General features: G+C 36.7%; 3 protein-coding genes across 5 annotated transcripts; 2 read left to right on the forward strand and 1 right to left on the reverse strand.

The window, feature by feature from the left end:
- The first annotated feature begins 2,630 nt into the window (after nt 1-2,630).
- LOC106093373 (carboxylesterase 5A) lies at nt 2,631-11,925 on the forward strand. The gene is made up of 2 exons (XM_013260426.2): nt 2,631-3,142; nt 10,395-11,925. Exons 1-2 carry the CDS (start codon nt 2,692-2,694, stop codon nt 11,822-11,824), a joined length of 1,881 nt encoding a protein of 626 aa, XP_013115880.2. The 5' UTR covers nt 2,631-2,691; the 3' UTR covers nt 11,825-11,925.
- Nucleotides 11,926-13,587: 1,662 nt separating this feature from the next.
- Nucleotides 13,588-21,270, forward strand: LOC106093365 (protein rigor mortis). Its single transcript, XM_013260417.2, has 9 exons — nt 13,588-15,100; nt 15,168-15,519; nt 15,587-15,755; nt 15,820-15,979; nt 18,840-19,666; nt 20,091-20,262; nt 20,333-20,483; nt 20,552-20,809; nt 20,891-21,270. The coding sequence occupies exons 1-9, from the start codon at nt 13,687-13,689 to the stop codon at nt 21,000-21,002; spliced, it is 3,615 nt and encodes a 1,204-aa protein (XP_013115871.2). The 5' UTR covers nt 13,588-13,686; the 3' UTR covers nt 21,003-21,270.
- On the reverse strand, nt 15,981-18,586 carry LOC106093366 (cilia- and flagella-associated protein 206). 3 transcript variants are annotated; one of them, XM_013260420.2, is made up of 5 exons: nt 17,752-18,586; nt 17,298-17,451; nt 16,888-17,237; nt 16,581-16,823; nt 15,981-16,511 (listed from the first exon to the last, which is right to left on the reverse strand). In XM_013260420.2, the coding sequence occupies exons 1-5, from the start codon at nt 18,382-18,384 to the stop codon at nt 16,020-16,022; spliced, it is 1,872 nt and encodes a 623-aa protein (XP_013115874.2). In that variant the 5' UTR covers nt 18,385-18,586; the 3' UTR covers nt 15,981-16,019. The 3 variants fall into 3 exon arrangements, with proteins under 3 accessions (XP_013115874.2, XP_013115873.2, XP_013115872.2); XM_013260419.2 differs by having other exon boundaries at nt 16,888-17,228; nt 17,298-17,472; XM_013260418.2 differs by having other exon boundaries at nt 17,298-17,472.
- Nucleotides 21,271-21,972: the final 702 nt, after the last annotated feature.

Raw genomic sequence — 21,972 nt, forward strand, 5'->3', positions numbered from 1 at the left:
GACTGACCCAACTGTTTAATGAAAGCACTCCTTGTTCTGATGATACAATGGCGCAATGCCAAACCATTGATCACTCCATGGAAAATATCGTGAAATCCGTACTTGGGTTCCGGAAGTCTCCCTCAAGGAATCCATGGTACAACCAAGAGTGTCGTACCATGGATTCCTCTGTATGTATACAGAGCAACCATGTAATCAGTAGTAACGCGCCAGATGAAGGAGAGGTATAGGAAGAAAAGGAGAGAGGAGAAACCTCTATTCCGCAGAAAGAAAAAGGAAATGGAAAGACGTGAGTGTGATCGAATAGAGATGTACAGAATGAAGTCCGGAAATTTAACCAAAGAATTAACCATCAAACCGATGGCTTTGGTGCAGGCACATCCTACTGCAGAGACAAAGAACGGAATCTGGTGACTGACACAGATAGCATGCTGAGGATATGGAAATAACATTTTACCCAACTGCTAGTTTCCGACGATGGCGGCAAAGAGGATATCGCAGAACCAACCCCTGATGATGGTATAGAATGTTTACCTCAGTATGAGGTCCAAGTAGCAGTGACCCGACTGAACAACAAGGCAGCAGGAGCCGACGGGTTACCCGGTGAACTATTTAATACCGGAGGCGCTACGCTGATAAGGCGTATGCATCAGCTTGTCTGCGCAATCTGGCTAGAAGAACTCATACCCGACGATTGGAACCTCAGCATACTATGTCACGTACACAATAAAGGAGACAAGACGGAATGTGCCAACTACAGAGAAACAAGTATCCTCCCCATCGCATACAATATCTCGAGCGTGCTGTGTCTGAGTGAAAGGTTGAAACCTAAAGTCAATGAGATAATTGGACCCTATCAATGCGGATATTCACACTGCGCCGAATCCTGGAAAATACCCGAGAAGGAAAAAAGTGCTGATTTGTCCTTCTCCTTGTTGACTACAAAGCCGCTTTCAATACCCCTATACGTTGAAAAGTATTTCAAGCCATGTCTGAGTTTGATATCCCTGCAAAATTAATAAGACTCTGCAGAATGACACTTGGTGATACACGTTCCTCAGTAGGAATAAGAAAGAATCTCTCTGAACCATTTAATACCAAACGAGGTTTCAGACAAGGAGACAGCCTATCATGTGATATCTTTAATATCCTGCTGGAGAAGATTATACGAGAGGCAGATGTGAATAGATATGTCAAACTACTCACAAGACAACAAATGCTACTCGCCTATGCCGACGACATCGATATCATAAGTCGGCCACCGGAAGAAGTAACTGCAGCCGAAATGGATGGTATCAACTCCCAAAACGCCCTGCACAACGGATCAGATAAAGAAAATGTAGAAAGTTGGGCCACAAGTTTGAGATAGTCAGCAACTTTTTCTACGTCGGCACCGCGGTAACCCAAACGAATGATACCAGTTTTGAAATAAATGAATGAATAATGCTGGCAAACAGATGCTACTTTGGATTGAGTAAGCAGTTTAGAAACAAGCCTCTGATTTTAATAGTAATTTTGTCTGCTGTTATTCAAAATCGCAAAAAAAATCTCAAATTGTAGAAAATATTTTGCGATATACGTACCATTGAAAGATGAGATGAAAATACGAATATATGATGCATTTATTATATTTTTAGTCCATATTCAAATGTTTACCATCTAAAGACAGCAGAAAATATTTTGTTATTTTAGCAAAAATTACTGCTTCTTCGCTTTCAGTTGGCTTTCTGCTGCTAAAGCAAACATTTTTGCTGTTTTTTGTTTTGAGTGCTCCACCGAACTTCACTTTTTGTTTGTTTTTTTTTTTGCATTATTTTACAAATAGGATCAAAACTAAAACTGCTTAGGAGTTGAACCTACGACCTATATTAATAAGAAGTATATATGTATGTTTTCGTCGGACATCGCGTTTTAGAAAATTGTTTCAAGATGGACGATGGAATTGTGGTTTTAAAGTTTATAGTCTACGAGACTATAACACTTGCAGTTCATCTTCTTTTAGCAATCATATGCATTTTTTATGGAAGCGGAAATCGCAGTTTAACTGCGTATTGTTCTTTATTTGTAGAGAAAGTTCAGCGAAATTTAAAAAGAGTGGTGAAATATGAAAAGTTTGAAAAATATTTCTTCAAGTTTTTTTCCTTGCATATTCGCCAGTTTAAACTAAAGGAACATTTATTTCTTTAGAAAAAGAATTTGTATTTCATCTGCGCATTGACCCTGAAAGCACATACTTTTTAAAGTACCCGTAGAATAATGGGACAACAAATAGTAATTTTGCTCCCTGTTCTTTGGTTTCTAACATTTCATAAAATGTTCGGCATGGAAATACATTCTGCGAGTGTACGCAGCCTCAATTTCAAAAACGGACGCCTTGAGAGCGCCACATTCTATTAAAGTCTTAGTCATCATGATTTCAGTTCATGTTTACTCCAAATTCACGTCAAATCAAGGACATCGAAAATATAATAATTCGCAATTGAAGAACCAGTAATAAATTCACCCCCATGCCCAAAAATAATCATCGGTTGTGTGTCACGAAACGAATATCCTGGCAACGACGACAATTAACGCCATGACAACGAAAATGGTAGTAATTTTATATTCACCCTCGTACGAATTGAGAGCAATGCTTTTACTAAACGACTTTTGCCTGAACTGCATTCCTTTAGTTATTCCTTAAGTCCGAACATGTCAACAACAAATTCGAAACTTTCCCATCTTCCAAAAGTGCTGTCCATGAAGTTTCTCCTCTTGTTACTCGCCCACTTGGTGGTGCAACATATTGACATAATATCTTGCCTGGAGGCTCCAACCGTGCATCTGCCGAATCAGGGAGTGATTGTGGGGATGTACATGAAAATGTTCCGTACTCAAAACATTAAAGCCTATCTCGGAATTAAGTACGCCAGGGCTCCTAGATTCGCGCCTCCGGTCGAAATAAAAGTGAACAAATGGAATATGGTCTACAATGCCACGTCGTACGGACCAAAATGTTGGCAACGTCTGAAAGATAACAAACAGATGGACAAACAAACAGCCACCATTCAAGAGTTGCTCATGACATCCACTACTGGGGGTGCCAGTTTTCGTGACGGTTATGACGAAGAGTGTTTATATTTGAACATCTTCATACCTGACGGTTAGTACAAAAAAAACGATGCCAAAAAAGAACACTTGCACCGAGAACATAATAGCGAGACATGATTGAACTAAATCTGAAATAACATTACTTTATTATTCAAAAACCATTAAAAAAAGTGAGAAATAATTTGTATGTCGTCTTCTAATGAAAGAACGTTGCAATAATATGATAACATACCAAAATGGCAATTTTTGCAGCAGCAAATATTTCCAGCGTGGATATCAAAAACCATTGTCAATTTGTTTTTTTTATGGTGTTTTTATCATTTTTGTACTAAATTAACGTTTGACTTTAATATGAAGTCAATAAGGTGCTAGATTTTAATATGCTTGCTTGTTTAATCATACCTATTGCAACATATAGAAATATAATTCCCATAAGTCCAATCCCAGCGAAAAAGCCACATTTCCCAATGCTGCAGGCACAATAGGCCAGCCATATAAGCCCTCCAGGATCGATTTGAACAACGCGTGGTAAGAATATTAGAAGTCATCACAGAACAGGACATGCAAAATGTTAGGCAATTTGGAAAAAAATTATACCCTCTAAAGGATCACAAAAGTAAATCGTCGCACTGGTTTACATGAGACATGTGTAACTTAACATAAACCGATTTGGTTCATAAAAATCCCCACGATATGCATTCAAAGTCGATCTAGCCATGCCATTTTTTCAGTCAAAATATTTAAGCTATCCGCTTCAAATTTACTAAAGCACACATTGTCTGCTGATTTATTTATTTTTTTAATAGTAATACATAAGCCTCCTCGGCCAAAAAAAAAACGCATTACAACGATATATACTTCTAAATAAACATTAAAATATTAAATACTTCACAGTTACATAGAGATGTAAGATTCTTAGCCTAATTCATTTTAATTGGCTCCCCAGCCATAACAAGATTATGCAAAAATTTAAACTGTTGGATTTTTCAACAAGTCCCATGTTAGCAATACAAAAAGATTCAAGCAACAACACTAAGTTTGATCTGTAGAATAGAAGTTAAAAAGTTTTAAGCGAAAAACATTATTCGAGTGTGAAAAGATTCTTAACATGGCGGGCAATACATTCCAACACCTGGTCACACGAATACAGATTGATCTTTCGAAAACAGACCAAAATATGCCGGGCAAGCGAGAAAAATTGAAGTATCTACGCAGTGTTACCGGTGTTTCACTTTTTATAACTTTGTAAAAGAATAAAATATTTTGTAGATCAATAAAACGGTCAAAAGAAGTTTCCAAAGAGGTTTTGACACAGCCTGAAATGTAGTCACGAACACGTACATTATATACAAACCTAGCTACTGTATTCATCACCCGTTTCAGTTTTAGAAGACTATAGTCAAACGTTCCTGACGTTATCTCCAAGCCATATAAAAGTTGAGGCATTAATAGAGCGTGAGCAAGTCTGACTTTCACCCACGAAGGGAAATAAATACCTGCCGAATACAACCGACGCAAAATACCATAAACACGAGAATAGAGAGAGAGTCAATATGACAACCGAAATTGAGGTCTTTATCAACCACTATCCCCAAACATTTAATCCTATCAACAACATTAACTCTAGATTGAAGATTTTAAAATCTTTAAAAGAAACTATTAAAAATGTTTGAACTTCAAAACGTAAATTTTTAGTAGCAGGAGGAGAACATAGATTTTCATTTAATGCACTCATACAACTAATTCACATTTGACCAGCTTTATGGAGATAACTTTAAAAATAATGAACATATTTACGTGATTCCTGCAAAAGGGAAGATTTTAAGAAGATCTAAGGAAAATGTGGAAATTGCTTCGATCACGCCATCGTGTACCGTTTTTGAAATACAGACAAAAAATATTAAATAATCTCAATTGTACCCCACTCTATTTTAAGTATTTTCCTAATAACACCGTAAGTTTTTAAACTATGTACCGGAAACTGATCAAGAATGTCCATCAACCAAGTAAACACGAATTATATTTGTCCGGGATACTCAAAACCTTGCATTTATTACTTATACAGTTTTCGTCGAAGTTGGATGAACATTAGTATTTTATCTGCCCAAGACGTTTATTCGCCAGATCGGTCGACACAGCATCAGGTATGTCTAAACATAGTCCTATCTGGAATATAATTCGCATAATACATTAGTTGTTCCAAATGTCACCGAAATCTATATATATATAAGAGAGAGAGAGGCATGACTGAATGACTGATCAACGCCCATCCCAAATGATTAAAACTAAAACCATGAAACTTGACACGAACGTGAGTTTTGGGTCGCAGACAAATAGGAAATGTTTGTAGAGAAGTAACGGAAAAGATTAGGAGATCAAATAAAGAATGTCTCGAAAAAATAAGATTTGGTGAAAAACTGTGGAGAGTTATTCTAGAAACGGCAGAAAACGTACGTTTAGTACCGAATCTTGTGTAATTTAGTACTTTCTTTGCGGATTAAGCTAGAGGTCGGAATTTTGGCATTTAAGTACAACTAGAAAATATATGATAGGCGACTAAATGATTTTCTAAACTCGTACATTTTGGTACCAAAACGCAAATAGCTTACGTTCGTCCATAGCAAACGGCGATGGCTTGAATTAAGCAATTCGGTAAAAACAATCGCGAAAACAATGGATATGCCGAAACAAATCCTATCAAAAGTGGAAGAACACATACCATAATGCTGTATTTGGTACCTTATTTACCGATTGAGTTAGAGCTCTTATGTTTGGGATAAAAGTACAAATTGACAGTGTATATCGAGCGAATGGGAAGCCCGTACATTTAGGTACTTAAACTTACAAAAAGATACTTTCCTTACGTATTGAGCTAGAACTCTAGCTCTACACTTTGAGAGTAAACATTTAGGTACTAACGCGTAGAAAATGGTTCTTTCTTTACGGATTGAGATGGAGCTCCTAAATATGGAATACAGGCACACCTTGACAGTATATATCGGGACCATAGTGGATTTTTTGAAAGTCGTATTAAAACGTGCACAATGGTACTTTCTTTATTGATTGAACTAAAGCTCTCAAAATTGGAATATAGGTACACGTTGACAACATATACTTGGTGACAGAAATAATTTTTTAATTCGTTCATTTAGGTGCTTAACGTTCATTTAGGTGCTTTGGAATACAGGTACACCTTGAGAGTATATTTTAGCCGACTAGAAGAATTTTGAAATTCGTACTTTAAGGTACTTTCTTAACAGATTGGGCCGCTGCTCCCAAAATCAAAATGCTGATTCTGTCAAGGGACAGTATATATCGGGGGAGAAGGAGACTTTTTTGGAATTCGAACATTTAGGTACTAAAACGTACTTTCTTTACGAATGCTGCTAAAGCTCTGAAATTTGGTATGTAGGCACACTTTGGCAGTATACATCGGGCGACTATGAGATTTTTTTGATATTTGTACATTTAGGTACTAAAACGTACAAAATTTTACTTTCTTTACAGATTGAGCTATAGCTCTCAAAATTTGAATACAGTTACTCCTTAACAGAATATATCGAGCGGCAAGAATATATTTTTTTTAATTCGTGCATTTAGGTACTAAAACGTACAAAATTACACTTTCTTAATGGATTGTTTCAGAGGTCTGAAATAATCGATACAAGTACAAATTGAGAGTGAAAGCCGGTAGACTAGATATATTTTTTGAAGTTCGTACATCTAGGTTCTAAATCTTAAAAATGGTACTTTCTTAACGTGCTGGAGGCTTGAAATTTTCGATACAAGTATACATTGGGACTATAAACGGGGAGACTAGATTTTTTTTTTAATTCGTACATCTAGGTACTTAAACGTACAAAATTTTAATTTCCTTTACAGATTGAGCAATAGCTCTCAAAATTAGGATACAGTTAAGCCTTAATCAAGCTACTACATATTACAAATTTGTACTTTCTTTACGGGTTGGCTAAAGCTCTTACAATTAGGATACAGTTGCTCCTTGGCAGTATATATTGGCCACTAGAAGAGTTTTTTTTTTTTTTTTAATTTGTACCTTAAAGTAATAAATAGTATAAAATAGGATATTATGATTTATCTTAGTTCACAATGGCACAAATGGCAACTCAATCCATCCTCAATAGATTCAAGATGGGAGTAGCTCATACCATCGCGGTATAATGGAGACGAAGATAGTAAACCTGGAAGGAAGGGAAGAGGTTTTCGATCGGATACCTGAGATGAACCTTGAAGTCGAGTGCGAGGCACTGCTGCCATCGTCACAGTCTTGGATTGACGGAACCCTAGTATTGCCATCTGGAAGATCATGTTACAATCAATAATTTTATCAGATGGATCAAAGCTAGAGGACAGAGTGGACCTGGGGGTATACATTAAGAACTGCCTGTCCTGCAGGCGGAGATCCGGGCGATCACGGAATGCGTAAGGTGGTGTGGCGCTAACGCGAGGACGTCGAGTGTGAACATCTTTCGCGACAGTAAAATTGCCATAATGGCAATAACAACCACAATGGTAAGGTCACGAACAGTCTTGCAGTGTAAGAAAGAGACTAATGCCTTCTCTGAGGATAGCAAAATCCGCATCGTTGGGTGCCGGGCCATAACGGAGTAAGGGGAAATGAAAGGGCGGGCAATTTCGCGATGAAGGCAAGAGGACTGCCGTCAATAAACTTGGTAAACCCGAAGCCTTTCGGGTCGCCGCAGTCCGAGTTAAGGGAGTGGGCGACGAATGCGCATGCAACATTGTGGAACAGTGAAACGGTCGGTAGGATGGCGAAAATCCTATGGGGGGATCCAGATCGTGAGAAGACGAGGCTATTACAGAAAGGAAGTAAGGAGAAGGTCAGTATAGCTATTTGTATCATAACGGGACACATATGACTACGAGCTCACTTATGTAAAATCGGTGCGGCAAGTGAAAGCATGTGTAGGAGATGTGGGGAAGATGATGAGATGTTAGAGCATTTCCTTTGTCATTGCCTGGCTTTCGCGTCCAACAGATACCGGCACTTAGGTGGAGACACAATACCAGACATGAACCAATATAGGTTAAATTTAAAATTAACTTAAAATTTTCTTTATAAAGGTTACTTATAGTTTTTAGAGCGCACAACAAGCCGATTATTGGTTTAGGTTTTGTTTATAGTGGGATGAATTAATATCTGGACCCTCTTTTCAACCTAACTTAAACAAAAGGATAGAAAAGGACTTACGGAAAAAGGTACATTTAGTACTACTTTAGGCACTATTACGTACTTTTGGATTGAGCTTGAGCCTGCAATTTTGGGATACAGAATGGGTATATATTGGGCACTAGAAGAGTTTTCTTAAAATTGTATCTTAAGAAAATATATAGTATAAAATAGGACATTATGATTTATCTTAGTCCACAACGGCACAAATCGCATCTTAAACAAAAGAATAGAAAATGACGTACAGAAAACGGAAAAAGGTACATTTAGTACTACTTTAGGTACTTTTACGTATTTATAAATTGAGCTAGAGCCTGAAATTTTGGGATACAGATACAGAAGTTTTTGTGTACATTCAGGTATTAAAACGTTCAAAATGGTACTTTACTTTAATTAGAGCTCAGAAAATGAAGATATATTTACACCTTGACAGCGACTAGAGTTTTTTTGGAAATTAGTACATTTAGGCACAAAAGCTTACAAGATTTTACTTTCTTTGCGGATTGGGCTAAAGCTCTTTAAATTACCGTACAGTTATACCTTGACATTGGGTGTAAAATCGGGAGCGGCGAAGCGACCGGGTGTATGACGTGTAATAATGCATTTTTTATGAGGTCATGACCATAAATTTAAAATTAGAAAGAAAAAGCAGCAAAATTCGAAAGATTTACCGGATATTAGTCAACAGTTTAGACATTAGTCAATCGAATTTTGAAGTAATTGATACACTATATACTTTTCACATTTTTCCCAATCAATAATTGTAAAATAAACAAGTAAAAGCGTGCTAAGTTCGGCGGGCCGAATCTTATATACTCTCCACCATGTATTGCATTTGTCAAGATCTTAGAATGACATTTTCAAATAGAAAAACACTACCACCAAAATTTCCGGCAAATCGAGTTATAATTGCGCCCTCCAGAGGCTCAAAAAGTCAAACTGGGAGTTCAGTTTATATGGCAGCTATATCAGGTTATATACCGATTTAGACCATCTTGGAATAGTTGTTGGAAGTCGTACCAAAACGACATATGCAAAATTTGAAGCATATTGGATAAGGATAAGATAAGATAAGGAAAGCAAGAGCTGTTGGACAAAGATTGTTAACGGATTTGGAAATAACGTATCAATTGGAGATAGAAACGCAAAAATCAGAGGAATTAAAAGTCGCGTTGACAAGTGTGGTAAGCAAACTCCAAAGTTGCCCCCGAAATTCCATTAAGGAACAGGGGGCAAACTTTTCGCATGTCAATGAGTGCTATCCGATTCTAGTTTAAGCTCAATGATAATAGGTTTATGTGGTTTAGAGTCCAAATCCACTTGATTTGAGGTAATCTCCTAAACCCGTTTGCATTTATCAACAGGGATATTTTTGACAGCGTTACTGTGTTCAGCCTCTATATTGTGGCCACCAATTAAATTGGTGAAGCGAAATTTAATTACAAAATTTTAGAATTTCAATAGAAAATTGCCAGATGTTGGGAAAAAGTGCTGCTCAAAACTAACGATAATAAGCGGGATTCAATACAAACGCAGTGTTGCTTTTGAATTTCGAAGGAGATTTACTGCAAATCTCCCCCAAATAAGTAGATTTGCTCACACTCGCTGCAAAACACGAGATTTACGAAATCTCGTCGCAAATCCAGATTTGCTCCAACTGACAACATGGTCTTATGGAACAAATAAGAGGGAAACTAACTTCTCACAATATCAATTGAGTGCTGCCCGATTCAAATTTAAGCTCAATGATAAGGGGACCTCCTGGTTTATGCCGAGTCCGAACGGCGTGTCACTGAAAAGTGACACCTCTTTGTTGAGAAGTTGTACATGATGAATGAAATAATTTTGTAACCATAAAAGTAAGAAACCCAAACACGAAAGAAGCGCAAATACGAGTTTAATATTTAGATTTTTCTTGCAAGTCCGTTTACTTTCATTTTGACCATCCATCAGTTGTTTGACATTTTGCAAATAATGTCAATAAAACTGTGCCCTAATAAGGTTAAATGTGTATTGTTTAATAGAAAACACAGATCTAATTGATTTATCATTAACTTTTTAAATAATTTTTTTTTTGTTTTGGTTACCACAGGGTCGCCGGGCTTATCTGGATACGCAGTAATGGTATATTTCCACGGTGGTGATTTCTCTACTGGTAGTCCTACCGACATTGATCCTTTTCAAATGGTTTTTAAACAAAAGGTGATTGTGGTAACTGTGGCCTACAGGCTAAGCATAATGGGATTTCTTTCAACTGGAGATAGTGAGGCGCCCGGAAACTTTGGCCTTATGGATCAATCAGCTGCCCTTTTGTGGATTCGAAAAAATATTGCTCACTTCGGTGGCGATGCCAAGAAAGTGACAATTATTGGCATAGCATCGGGTGCCATTAGTGCTGGACTTCATTTAACTTCGGGGGAATGGTCTAGAGGCGGATTTCACAAAGCTATTTTAATGTCAGGGAATCCATTGACCGAAGAGACAGTAAGAACATTCGAGGCCTTTAGTCCAGAATTAGATTTGATTTCTAATATTTTTGGTTGTAACCGTAAACCCACTACAATGCTGATACAATGTTTGAAAAGGCTTGATGCCAAAAGGCTTATGGACAACCTGCCAGACGTCGAGTTTGGTCCGATAATCGACAAGGGTTTCAGTAGCACTTCCAAAGGATTTATCGAAGATTTCCCCGTGGTTCTTTTGAAAAATGGAAATTATAACAAAGTGCCTGTTATGGTGGGAATGACAGATATGGAAGATGTCTTACAAATCTTAGATGATGAAGAGCGTGAGGGAACGCAGATGACGAGTGAAGATTTCGAAACTTTTGCTTCCAAGGTTGCGATGAGTGATATCCAAAAGGCAAATCAAAGCGATTTGTGGTGTACCGACTACCCCATAGTCCTGGACTCCATTAATCTCATGTACAAAAATGAAGAGAACGTCAACCAAGAAACAGTTTTGAACAATTTCATTAGTTTCCACACCGATAGAATGCATTTGGCGCCACTCTTCCTTCTGGCCAATCAACTCAGCACTGATGAGGACGTTTATGTCTACTATTTTAATGTGCGACCAAAAACCGAATTCTACACAATACCCAGTTGGATAGGCGTTCCAAAATATTTCGACCAAATTTTCATATGGGGAGTCCCATACATGAATAATAACATGTTCATAAACCGATGGAATGCCACAGACAAGAAAATATCAGAAATTGTTATGACTTTGTGGGCCAACTTTGCCAAGTCGTCAAATCCAACAGCTTCCAATGTATACATAAAGTGGAACGCCTACAATGTCAACAACCAGTCATATTTAGTCATTAACGAGGACTTCAACGTGAGGGCTGTAGCCGAGAATCATAAAATCAATTTTTGGAACGATTACTATCCCAAGTTAATAGATTTTGCCATAGAGTGCTGTGCTTCCAGGAATACCAGTAAATCATTGCTTTCTTCCACAGGTTTCAATACACTCCTTATAACAATAATTTTTATTTTACAAATAGTTTTAGTGTAATGTTGTTATTACATATTTACTTATATACAATCTATATGTATATATATTTATATATATAACTGTGAAATATAATAAACTTTTACTACACTGACGTTCTTTAATTTTTTGTTTTTTTTTTTTACAATTCTTAGCATAAAGTATAAATTTTTAAACCGTTTTGCATCATTTGGGTACATGTATTTTATTCTTCTTTTGCTAAAGTAATTTTCCCAATTTAAGAAGTTTTGTACATGGACCCTTCTTCACGAACCATTACTTCGCGAAAAATTAATGCAAATGCAAATTTGCTTTTACATTTTTCTATTGCTTACATGAAAAGGATCAAGATATATTCATTTACAGGTAGTGGCAGTTGCCCGACAACAAAATATTGAGTGCTCTATCTGTCAAAATCAGTGATTAGGCCAACTCTGATTTTGTGTATGTTACTAGCTTGCGCCATCTTTCCTTGTTTATGTGTGTTATGGTTCTTAACTATAATACACACGCAACCAAAACTCGTTGACAGATAGTGCAATTCGCGTGAAAAAATTGTACACAGCTGTTTACGTTACCTTACCTGGTAATTATTTCATGAATGAAACCAAGATACATTAATTTACAGGTAGTGGCAGTTGCCCAACAACAAAATATTGAGTGCACTATCTGTCAAAATCAGTGATTAGGGCAACTCTGATTTTGAGTATGTATAATAGATCGCGCCATTTTTTGCCAGATAGTGCACTTCGAGAGAAAAAATTGTACTCAGCTGTTTACAGTACACTACCATTATGTCATGGGCTCACGATGTCAAATCGGGAGAAAGTTTTATTCGGTTTATTTGACCATACTTGACATGATTGTTAGAAATTGTAACAGAACACTACGAGTTATTCAGCCCAATCGAATAAAAATTGCATTTTCTAGAGGTTTAGAAGTCAAATCGAAAGATTAATTAATATGAGAGCTATATCGAAATCTGAACAAAAATGACCCAATTGCAAGTGACCCAAAATTTCAAGGAATAGCTTAATTCGTTCGACCACTATCATGGTTTCAACAGACGGACGGATGGACGGATATGAATAGATCGACTTAGAATGTCAAGACCATCAATAATTATACACACCACACACATATTTCGAGGTGTTACGAACGGAATGACTAGATAAGTATACCCCCCATCCGAAGGTACTGCGTATAAAAAGTTATCTTAGTATTTTGGATGTAGTGACCTTAGTTGACCTTAAATAGTTGGACACATTTTCAGCTACAGTACGATGGACTAAGGCTAATGCCTCCTAATGTCTATCATATTCATGTTCAATTTCTCATCTCGGGGGACACGTTTCTACAGCAAACATCAGTGTAGGTGAATATGCTTTCTATTAAATCACTTCTAATCAAGGGGTATTGGCCAGCATTAAACATAATAAAAATTCGTATACCTAAGAAAACTATTTTTAAAGCTATGCTGACGTTATTTCCCCTAGAAAATTCCCAATTTTAACCTTTTCCCTATCAAAATCCCCGTACCCCAAATGAGAAAAAATTTTCCCCAATCATAAAAAAAATTCCTGTTTGGGGAAAAATCCTCTAATCTGACAAAACTGCACACAATTAACATAATAATTGTGTAGTGAGGAAGTCACCGTTTAGCACAACAAAACATAATATTTTTTCAGTGTAAAAAATATCCACCAGTCGATTTTATAATCGATTATTCGATTTTTGTTTACTATAATTTGTCGAAAATCGACTTTAGATTATCTAAATTAGATAGGATAGCGGCATCGGTCTTTAAAGAAAGGAAGTTTGGAAGTTTAATTAAGAACCAGGAGAGACACGTTTTTTAGTGGTTTAATACAAAGGTGAACGAGGAAATGACGAAATTTCCATTGGTGGCGCAATGGAATGTAAACCGGTGTTGTGTGTGCACTCCGGACGGTGGGATTCTGTATGTTGGATCTCGAAGTATTAATTATATAGGCCCTATCGAAAATGAGGAAATAGCTCCAGACATAAAGTCCTTCCACAATAAAAGTGTTCCCATAAGCATAGACATTGATCCTCATTGGGGAGAAAAGGAGCAAGGTGTTGGTGCCAATAATGAAGCAAATAATTCGAAACTTTTTGTTGTCTTGTCGCAGGACAATTCTGTACAAATATGGGATTTTAACAAAGGTTGTGCTCTACAAGGTCATAAGGCTCATTTGGCTTGTATGCGGTATATGGAAGGAAATGGACCATATCCACAACATGCAGGTGATGTTTTTATTAGCTATATGGTCAATCGAAATGTTCTATCCGTGGATAATCAGGACATTGTGGTCTATTGCGTTGCTTCCAATTCTTTTTGTCGGCGGCCTATGTTTATTTCACCGCGAAACCATCAATTGACTGCAATGAAATGTTCACCTTTCAACGAAAATCACTTTGCGGTGGGTACCAGTAGAGGACTGGTTTTACTTTGTGATTTGCAAAAAATGATAACATTATACACACTACGCGGCCATGATGCATCTATAACATCTTTGGCTTGGAATCGTGTTGCGAACTCGGATCTTTTTCTTGTCATCGAGGATAATAAAGAAATTAAATTGGAAAAATCTCGAATGAAACCCGTAAAATTGACCAGGACGGACACCACGATTATTGACGCTGACGATATCTTTGACATATACGACTATGACTATTTAGACAATGAATTTGGAGCTGCTCCCCAGAACAAGGTAGATCCAATTTCCGAATTTGTTGGAATTGAAAAATCCAATGAATCATCGGGAACTGCTGCGGAATTTGATTTTGCTGAAGCCTGTCAAAGTCTTAAGGAAGAAATTAATGCCTTGAGAGAAGAGCAGGGGCAAGGATCCCCTGACCATGTGTCCGTCTCGTTAGAAGATTGCAAGAATGCTGATGTAAAAGACGACACATCTTCCTATGACAGTGCTACGGACAATGAAGATGAACATCGCAGGTCTGGCAGCCTTGTGCGTTTGGTTTGTGGGACACCGTCATCTGAAGAAAGTGTTATCGTAGATGGGATAGATCGTATTTGTGCCCAACAACAAGTTGTATGCCAGGCGGAAGTTCACGCGGCACTGGTGACCGATACGAAAACACATAATATGCCAAATTTAGAGGATGAGGTTGTGATGACAGCAGATAATACTCTTGGCGACGTTCTCTTAGCTTCAGTCAGTAATGATGGTGCATTATATATTTGGAATGCCTCAACAGGGGCTACATGTGATCATCACAAAATTCGTGGACCTCATGCGGGTAAAACCAAGAAAAGTAAGTTTACAGAAAATCCTCTCTCTAAAAATGTACAAAAATGACATTCACTCGCTTTTATTTTTAGATACCAACGTCGAAGTATGCTGGTTTAGTTCTACCTCATTCATAACGTCAAACAAAGCTGGCGAACTCCAGTTATGGACCATGCAGACACAGACGATGAATAAATCAAAAAACTCAAAGCTCGTAGATCCGCAAGTGAAAAGATACAAATTCATGGAGAGCAACAAGCGGCGCTGGCATCAAGGCTCTATTGTTTCGTTTGCGGCTTGTCCCGCACACCAACTTTTATGGTGTATATCTTCCAATCGCGAAATTTATCTAGAGGATATGACAATGAATAGAACGAAACTAAAATACGGCTGTGTTTCAACAAATATAGCAGCTCTGCGTGAATGTCCAGACGATATGAACAAGTGAGTTAAGTTTTACTTTTGCTGAAGCATGAATCATGTTTGCCTTATTTTTGTGTTTTTGTTTCAGAATTGCTTTGGCTTTCTCCGACAGAAGAATTGGAATCGTTGACATTTCAAAGTTGTCACCTGTTTTAATACATATCGAAAATTTTGTACAGCGGGTCGAATCCTGCGTAACATCGTTAGTTTGGAGTCCAGATTGCAAAAAACTAGCCTACGGCACTTATGAAGGAAGGGTAGGAGTGGTGGGATATGGATATTAAATGCCTACGATCTAGTATGTCTTTTTTTTCTTTTCAGATTGGGGTGATTTCGGTTGAAGGTGGTCACAAGCAGCCACCTTTAATATTCAATTCTGTGTGCGGTAAAACCATATATTCAATATGCTGGCAAGACAGACACCTTTATGTGGTATGCAATGATTGTATTGCAGTATACGAAGACAATCCAAACAAGAAGGGTAGGAAGATATAATTTTATTGTTTGTTTTTATTTTAATTTCAATGAAGTTGGTTAATACCATCGCCGCTACATTGGTTTTGTGAGTTTCTCTTTCCAGAAGAGACAATTGTTTGTGTAGAATTTGTTTGTTTCTTCCTTACATTGGCCAAGGCAATTGTTTTGCGATGATAGTCCCATACATTCCAAGTGTTTTCCATTTTATTTTGTCCCGAAAGCAATGTACCGCTTTCGGTCTGCGTAGACGAATCCTTGTTGTTGGACACAATTTGTCTGACTAAATCCACGTCTTGTCTAATTATTTGTCCTTCTAGCTCGAAGAGCAACACCATATCCGCTGAATTGAAAATGACATGTTTAAATGTGCTAAAAAACAGCGACAAATGTTCTTCCGAAGACTGGGCTACATTAATATTGGCAAAGCCAAAGGTTATATCCATATTTTGACTTAGTTTCCTCTCCACTTGCGATGGTACTAAAAGTCCATTTGTCAGGGCCAGTGTAAATGCACAATAATCTTTGAGAAAATTTTGCTAAGGAGACAATGTATGTATATGATTATACGAGTATGAACGTGTTTAGGCGTGTTGAAGCCAACTTACCGTTTTTAAAGGATCAAGCTTTCCTTCTACCTCGCTATTCACAAACATTAACTCGTGGAAAGATGCTTCCATGGCACAAAATTTATTAAAATTTTTCGTCGCATCACATATGGAGTGATAATGATTTTCCATATTTTCATTCAACAATTCATCCAAATGGTCCTTTAGTTTGTTGATTTCAGTCAGATGGTTTAAATGCAAAACCAATGATAACCACACATTGCTAAGGTACACAAAATGGGGCTGGGCAATGGAAAAATTGTTAACACAGATATTAACACAGTGAACGAATTGATATACAACTTACAAATATAACATCCGTTTCAATGGCTGATCGATGCTTAATGATATCACTAATTTTGTCTATGACGCATTTAAACTTTTTCTGTGTAACTTCAATCAAACTTTGTGTCTTCTCAAACTCCCCTTTTATGCGCTCCAGATGTCTTCTGTATACCAAGAAAAGTATAACAAACTTGTTTATTTCACGTGTTTTTGCCGCCGCATAGAAATATTGAACTTTTTGCTGGACAGTATCAACTCTGATAAGGCTTTGCATAATACGGGTTCCCTTCTGAATACACATGGACGCCCGTTTCAAACCCTCATCTAGAGCATCCTTGGTGTTATTCTGTGCCATTTCCAAATCTGTCATAACTAAAATATTACAAATCATAAAAGAAAACCTTTGGATGCCTTGCATTTTGTACTACTTACTATGGTTGTCCTTGTTCTTTTGTTGTTTATAATTATTGAAAGTCACTATGCCACACACCGTTGAGCTTAGCCTCTGCAGATAGTCCAAGCGATGGTATCTTTTCTTCAATACATACTTCTGTAGATCGCCTTTGCCCAAGACACTGTTTAAACTCTGACGCGTTTGTTTCAATAGCTGTAGTACAAATGGGTTTATTATTACAAACTCTCATATCGTCGGTTCAATGCTATCATGTTCCATACGCCACTATTAATTTTGATTTTGCACTATGCATTGAAATAGGGCTCATGTATGCTATATTAAAGCTTCAATATCTTGAAAACTACGTGAAATTTCTTGGAGGTGCTGAAAGGGGAGGGCCTTAAAATCACAAATACTGATCCCAACTCAAAAAACTCGAAAATGGTTCGTGGAACAATATAGCATTAAGCCGACGATATGTTGTTTGCGTACCTCTGCATTTTGGGGACATCCAATGTTAAAGTTGGTTATAATAAACACTTGCATCTTGACGAACATTTCCTCTAGTTGCTTTGGATTACTAGTTTCGGGATATTGTAGTATGCCTGCAATTAATTTGCTCAGCTTTTCTTTGGCATTCAATTCGTACTTTTTCTTGGCATATTCAAAATCTATTTCTAGACAATTCTTTGCATAGTAACATATCTTCATATTGCAAATAGTTGGATCGAAAGGTTGCGCATATTTATCCAAACATTTTCGCAAAAATCTATCGAGTTTACCAATGGTAAATTGACTAGCTTTAGGCAGACCATCGTGCAAATCTCTTATTAATATGTGAAGGAGATAACTGCCGAAGTATCTATCGATGCTCATGAAATTTTGCTCACATTCGTCTATAAAGTGTGGCACCAAATCGTCGATAGTTATAAATGGTTTCAAGTCTGATTTGGGCTTGTTTGGGGCACTTTTTAAATAATAGTCGCCTTCTTTGCCCTTTATCCTGTGGCTTTTGAATATGAGACGCAATAGATAATCACCCAGTTTTTTGGGTACATGTCCTTTGGATAATTCTTGAAGAAAATCTGGTAAAAAATCTCGTACATTTATAAATGTATAATTCATTTCCGGACTGCGCAAAGTTAAAAAAATTTCAGACTCGTTTTTGTGCAAGATAAACTGTAGAAGGACTTCTTTTTCTTAGGTAAAATAAATTCTGCAAATTTATCGTTAGGCCTAGATAAAAAATAGATATCGATTGAAACGGACTTTTCCACGACTAGAAAAAATTTTAGATTTAAAATAAAATATTACTCATATATCTGTAGTAATGGAGTAAAATGACATTCTACTACTGCCTAGCTGCAGTAACATGTTCTCATAACAACCAAATAAACAATCAACGGATTGCTCATGGACGTAGTTTGTAGAGGGGTATATCTTATAGTAGGCCTTCACAAGGCACATTCAAAGGGATAAAGGGGCAGCATGAATGTTTGTCCAGAAAACGCCATATTATTTACCACTCTAGCTACTACTAACCACATTTGATGTTGATATTTTCCTTTCTATTTCTTTAGATGCATACGTAATACCTGATATTTCCATGGTGTCCGCTCTATCCGTGAGGAATAATTTTCTGTTTGCTGGTACACAAAACGGTCGTCTTCGTTTATACGAACGCAAATGTAGCGATCAGTCATTCCAATTGGATTATGATTTAAAAAAGGAATTAGAACTCTCCTCTCGGTACATAACTGACATTGTTTGGAGCCCCATTGCCACCAATAAATTGGCAGTGATATCGAATGCCAACAACATACATATCCTAAAATTTGAAGATGAAACTGGATCTCTGGAGATTGTGCGTAAAATTGATATTAAATCAGGCAAAGCGGGAAACTCATGTGCCAAATGGAGCAACCGAAATGAAAATTTGTTATTGACTTGCGGATTTGATGGGGCAATTCGCGTTTGGGATTTATCGTCTGAAGCAAATAATGAAAGTTTCGTCAAGTTATATCATTGTCCTATGAAGTGTGGTCTTTTTTTGCCCACTGATGAGGATGTGTTGTTGTGCGCGGGTACGAGCACCTCTTTGGAATTTATTGATATGCGTGTAGAAAAACAGGATGAAAGTTCTAATAAATCAAAGCGTTCGAATCCGCGTACTTTAGACAACGTTCAGTGGGCTACTAAGGCTTCAACGCGACACGAGAGCAAACAAGGACAAGGAGAGAAAAAGCAAATAAAAGGTATGGATCTCAAACCAAGTTGCTGCGCAGAGCAAAAAAATTGTCCCGATCAAAGTGATCCTTCTAACTGCGATGATGTTTCCAAAATGTTGGAAAAACTCGAATTACAAAAGAATGATAAAATAGGCGGATGCACTTCAATTTACATGAAGGTATGAACTACTTCCATGTTCGGGATGTAGCATTCTCAAATCGCAGATTTATAACCCCTATCACTTCGCAGCCGACGCATGCTTTAGAATTAAACAAGGCTGGAAATACACTCACTAACTAGGGTATTATTTTGTAGATGGAAATTGATCCAAAAACCAGAGAAAAGTTCTTACTTAAATTTTTCGTCATAATGTTAGTGGTGAATACGTATTTAGGTTCCAATCTATGTTGTAATGTCTCGTCAGAGCAAGACAAATCCCAAAAATAAACAAAATCCACGGAATACCATCAAAGAACAAGGATTGCTATCGGTTTATTGTTCTAAAACTTCAAAAAAAAACAACAAAATAATCTTGCGATTTGCGAATGTGTAAATTTAAGTATGTAGATGAAAATCTGATTACCAGTTGTTTCTTACCTCAGATACCCACTACTTTATTATACCTCACTACAAAGGAGCTGAACAAAGATGCTCTAGAAATAATGTTCAATCTTTTGCAAGTACCTGCAAGTGACAAGTCAACCGAAAAGCAGTCGCTGTGTGCCAAATTATTTGGTTCAAAAGCAGAAGCTGCGCAGCTTTTGTCTGAAGAACGTAATGCAACTTACCACATTTCATTTCATTTCAAACAATTTTATTTAATGTGCATTTTATTTAATGATAGTAAAGAACCACCAAAATAGCGAAACCAAAGGTATATCAAACCTTTTCATGCCCCAATTGAATGGCAATATAAAAGAAGAAATTCTTAGATGTGTCCAAACAAAACAGCTGTGTGAATGGCACGTTTCAATCGCTCCCAGTATTTCTTATAGGTATGTCGATAAATTTCCAACTCAGTGCTAACAATTTCAGCGATTATCTTCATCTCTATCAATTTTAGTTTTTGGAAAAAATGCTGTCAAGCCTATGCCGAACAATTGCAAGAACAGGGCTATACATTGCAAAGTGTTGTGTACATGTTGGCTATTCACTTGGAGTGTGATGCCATAGAGATGCTTCTGAAAAAAGCCTTTTTCAAGGAGGCTCTTTTAATAGCACGCATTTATTTACAACCAGAGGATCCTTTGAATGATAAGATTACCGAGCAATGGATAACTCACCTTTACAATAATGGAAATTTAACCGGTGCTGCATTGTTGTAAGTAAAAAACGAATTATTTACATTTAGAACTCTCAAATTTTTAACCAATCCACTGTTTTTATTTTGTATTGTGGAAAGGTGTCTGCTAAGTAAACAGAATAATCGTGCCTACGATTGCCTTGTTAAAATCCGTAATACTGGGGCAGATATTGAACGAGTTATTCGATTATTGAAGAAATCGGAAAACTGATTATTCCATTCCATTGGGTAAATCATTTCGCTTGGTAATATTTTCGAAGGGCAGGGCAAACAGTTGACAGCTTATGACTGTCGATGCAGTTTTACTCGCCTATCGTTACGCTTAATTTAATTTTTGGTTCCATAAATTGTTTTTTAATCAAATGAATTTTTTAAGTTATACAAAATCTCTCATTACTCTTTTGTATGGATTCTATTACCCTATATAATACAATTATTTGAAGAATGAAAGAAATAAAACAAATTTTTCTGAATTAAAATATATTTGTTATTATTATTATAACCTGGTATGCTCTAGGATTCACTTCTACCTTCCCTCCTTGAAACAAAAAATCATACATATTCATCTTAGGATTTCTTAAATAAAACTGAACAAGTGTTTCATCACAAGAAATTAATTTTGGCAATTTGTTTAGGTGGTAATAACAATTTGTTTTTAAGGGAAAATAAAAAGGAAATCGCAGAATTTTTCTTTGGAAATAAATGGATTGTTTTATTTACCAGTCTAGCGGATTCGTCTTATTGAATGAAATCAGCAAGTTTTTTTTTCTTCAAAATCTATTATTTGAAACAAGTAATCATTCAAATTTCGCTAAAAGCAAACATAGTAGCACCCTTGACGTTCGAAATAAAAATTTCTATTATATATTGCCACTTTTGTTAATTGATATGTACTAATCGTAGTCTTTTTGGCAGTCGGGCAGCTAGAAAAATTGTATACTGCATTTTAAGTCTAATTTAAAGCAGTGTGAACTATTCTACTATACTATAGAAAAACTATCCTCGCCCTAAAGGCTGCTACTATATTCGTTTTTCACAGTTGAAAACACATGTTTTTCGCTGTTACTTTTGTGAAACACTACAAAAATTTCAATGATAAGATAATATTTTTACGAAAAATGTTTCATCAGTAATGATGGAATGTCCGAAATAGTGAATGAAATCCGCAAGCCTTTTTGCTT

This window comes from Stomoxys calcitrans, chromosome 5 (assembly GCF_963082655.1).
Source record: "Stomoxys calcitrans chromosome 5, idStoCalc2.1, whole genome shotgun sequence".
NCBI classification, from domain to species: Eukaryota; Metazoa; Arthropoda; class Insecta; order Diptera; family Muscidae; genus Stomoxys; species Stomoxys calcitrans.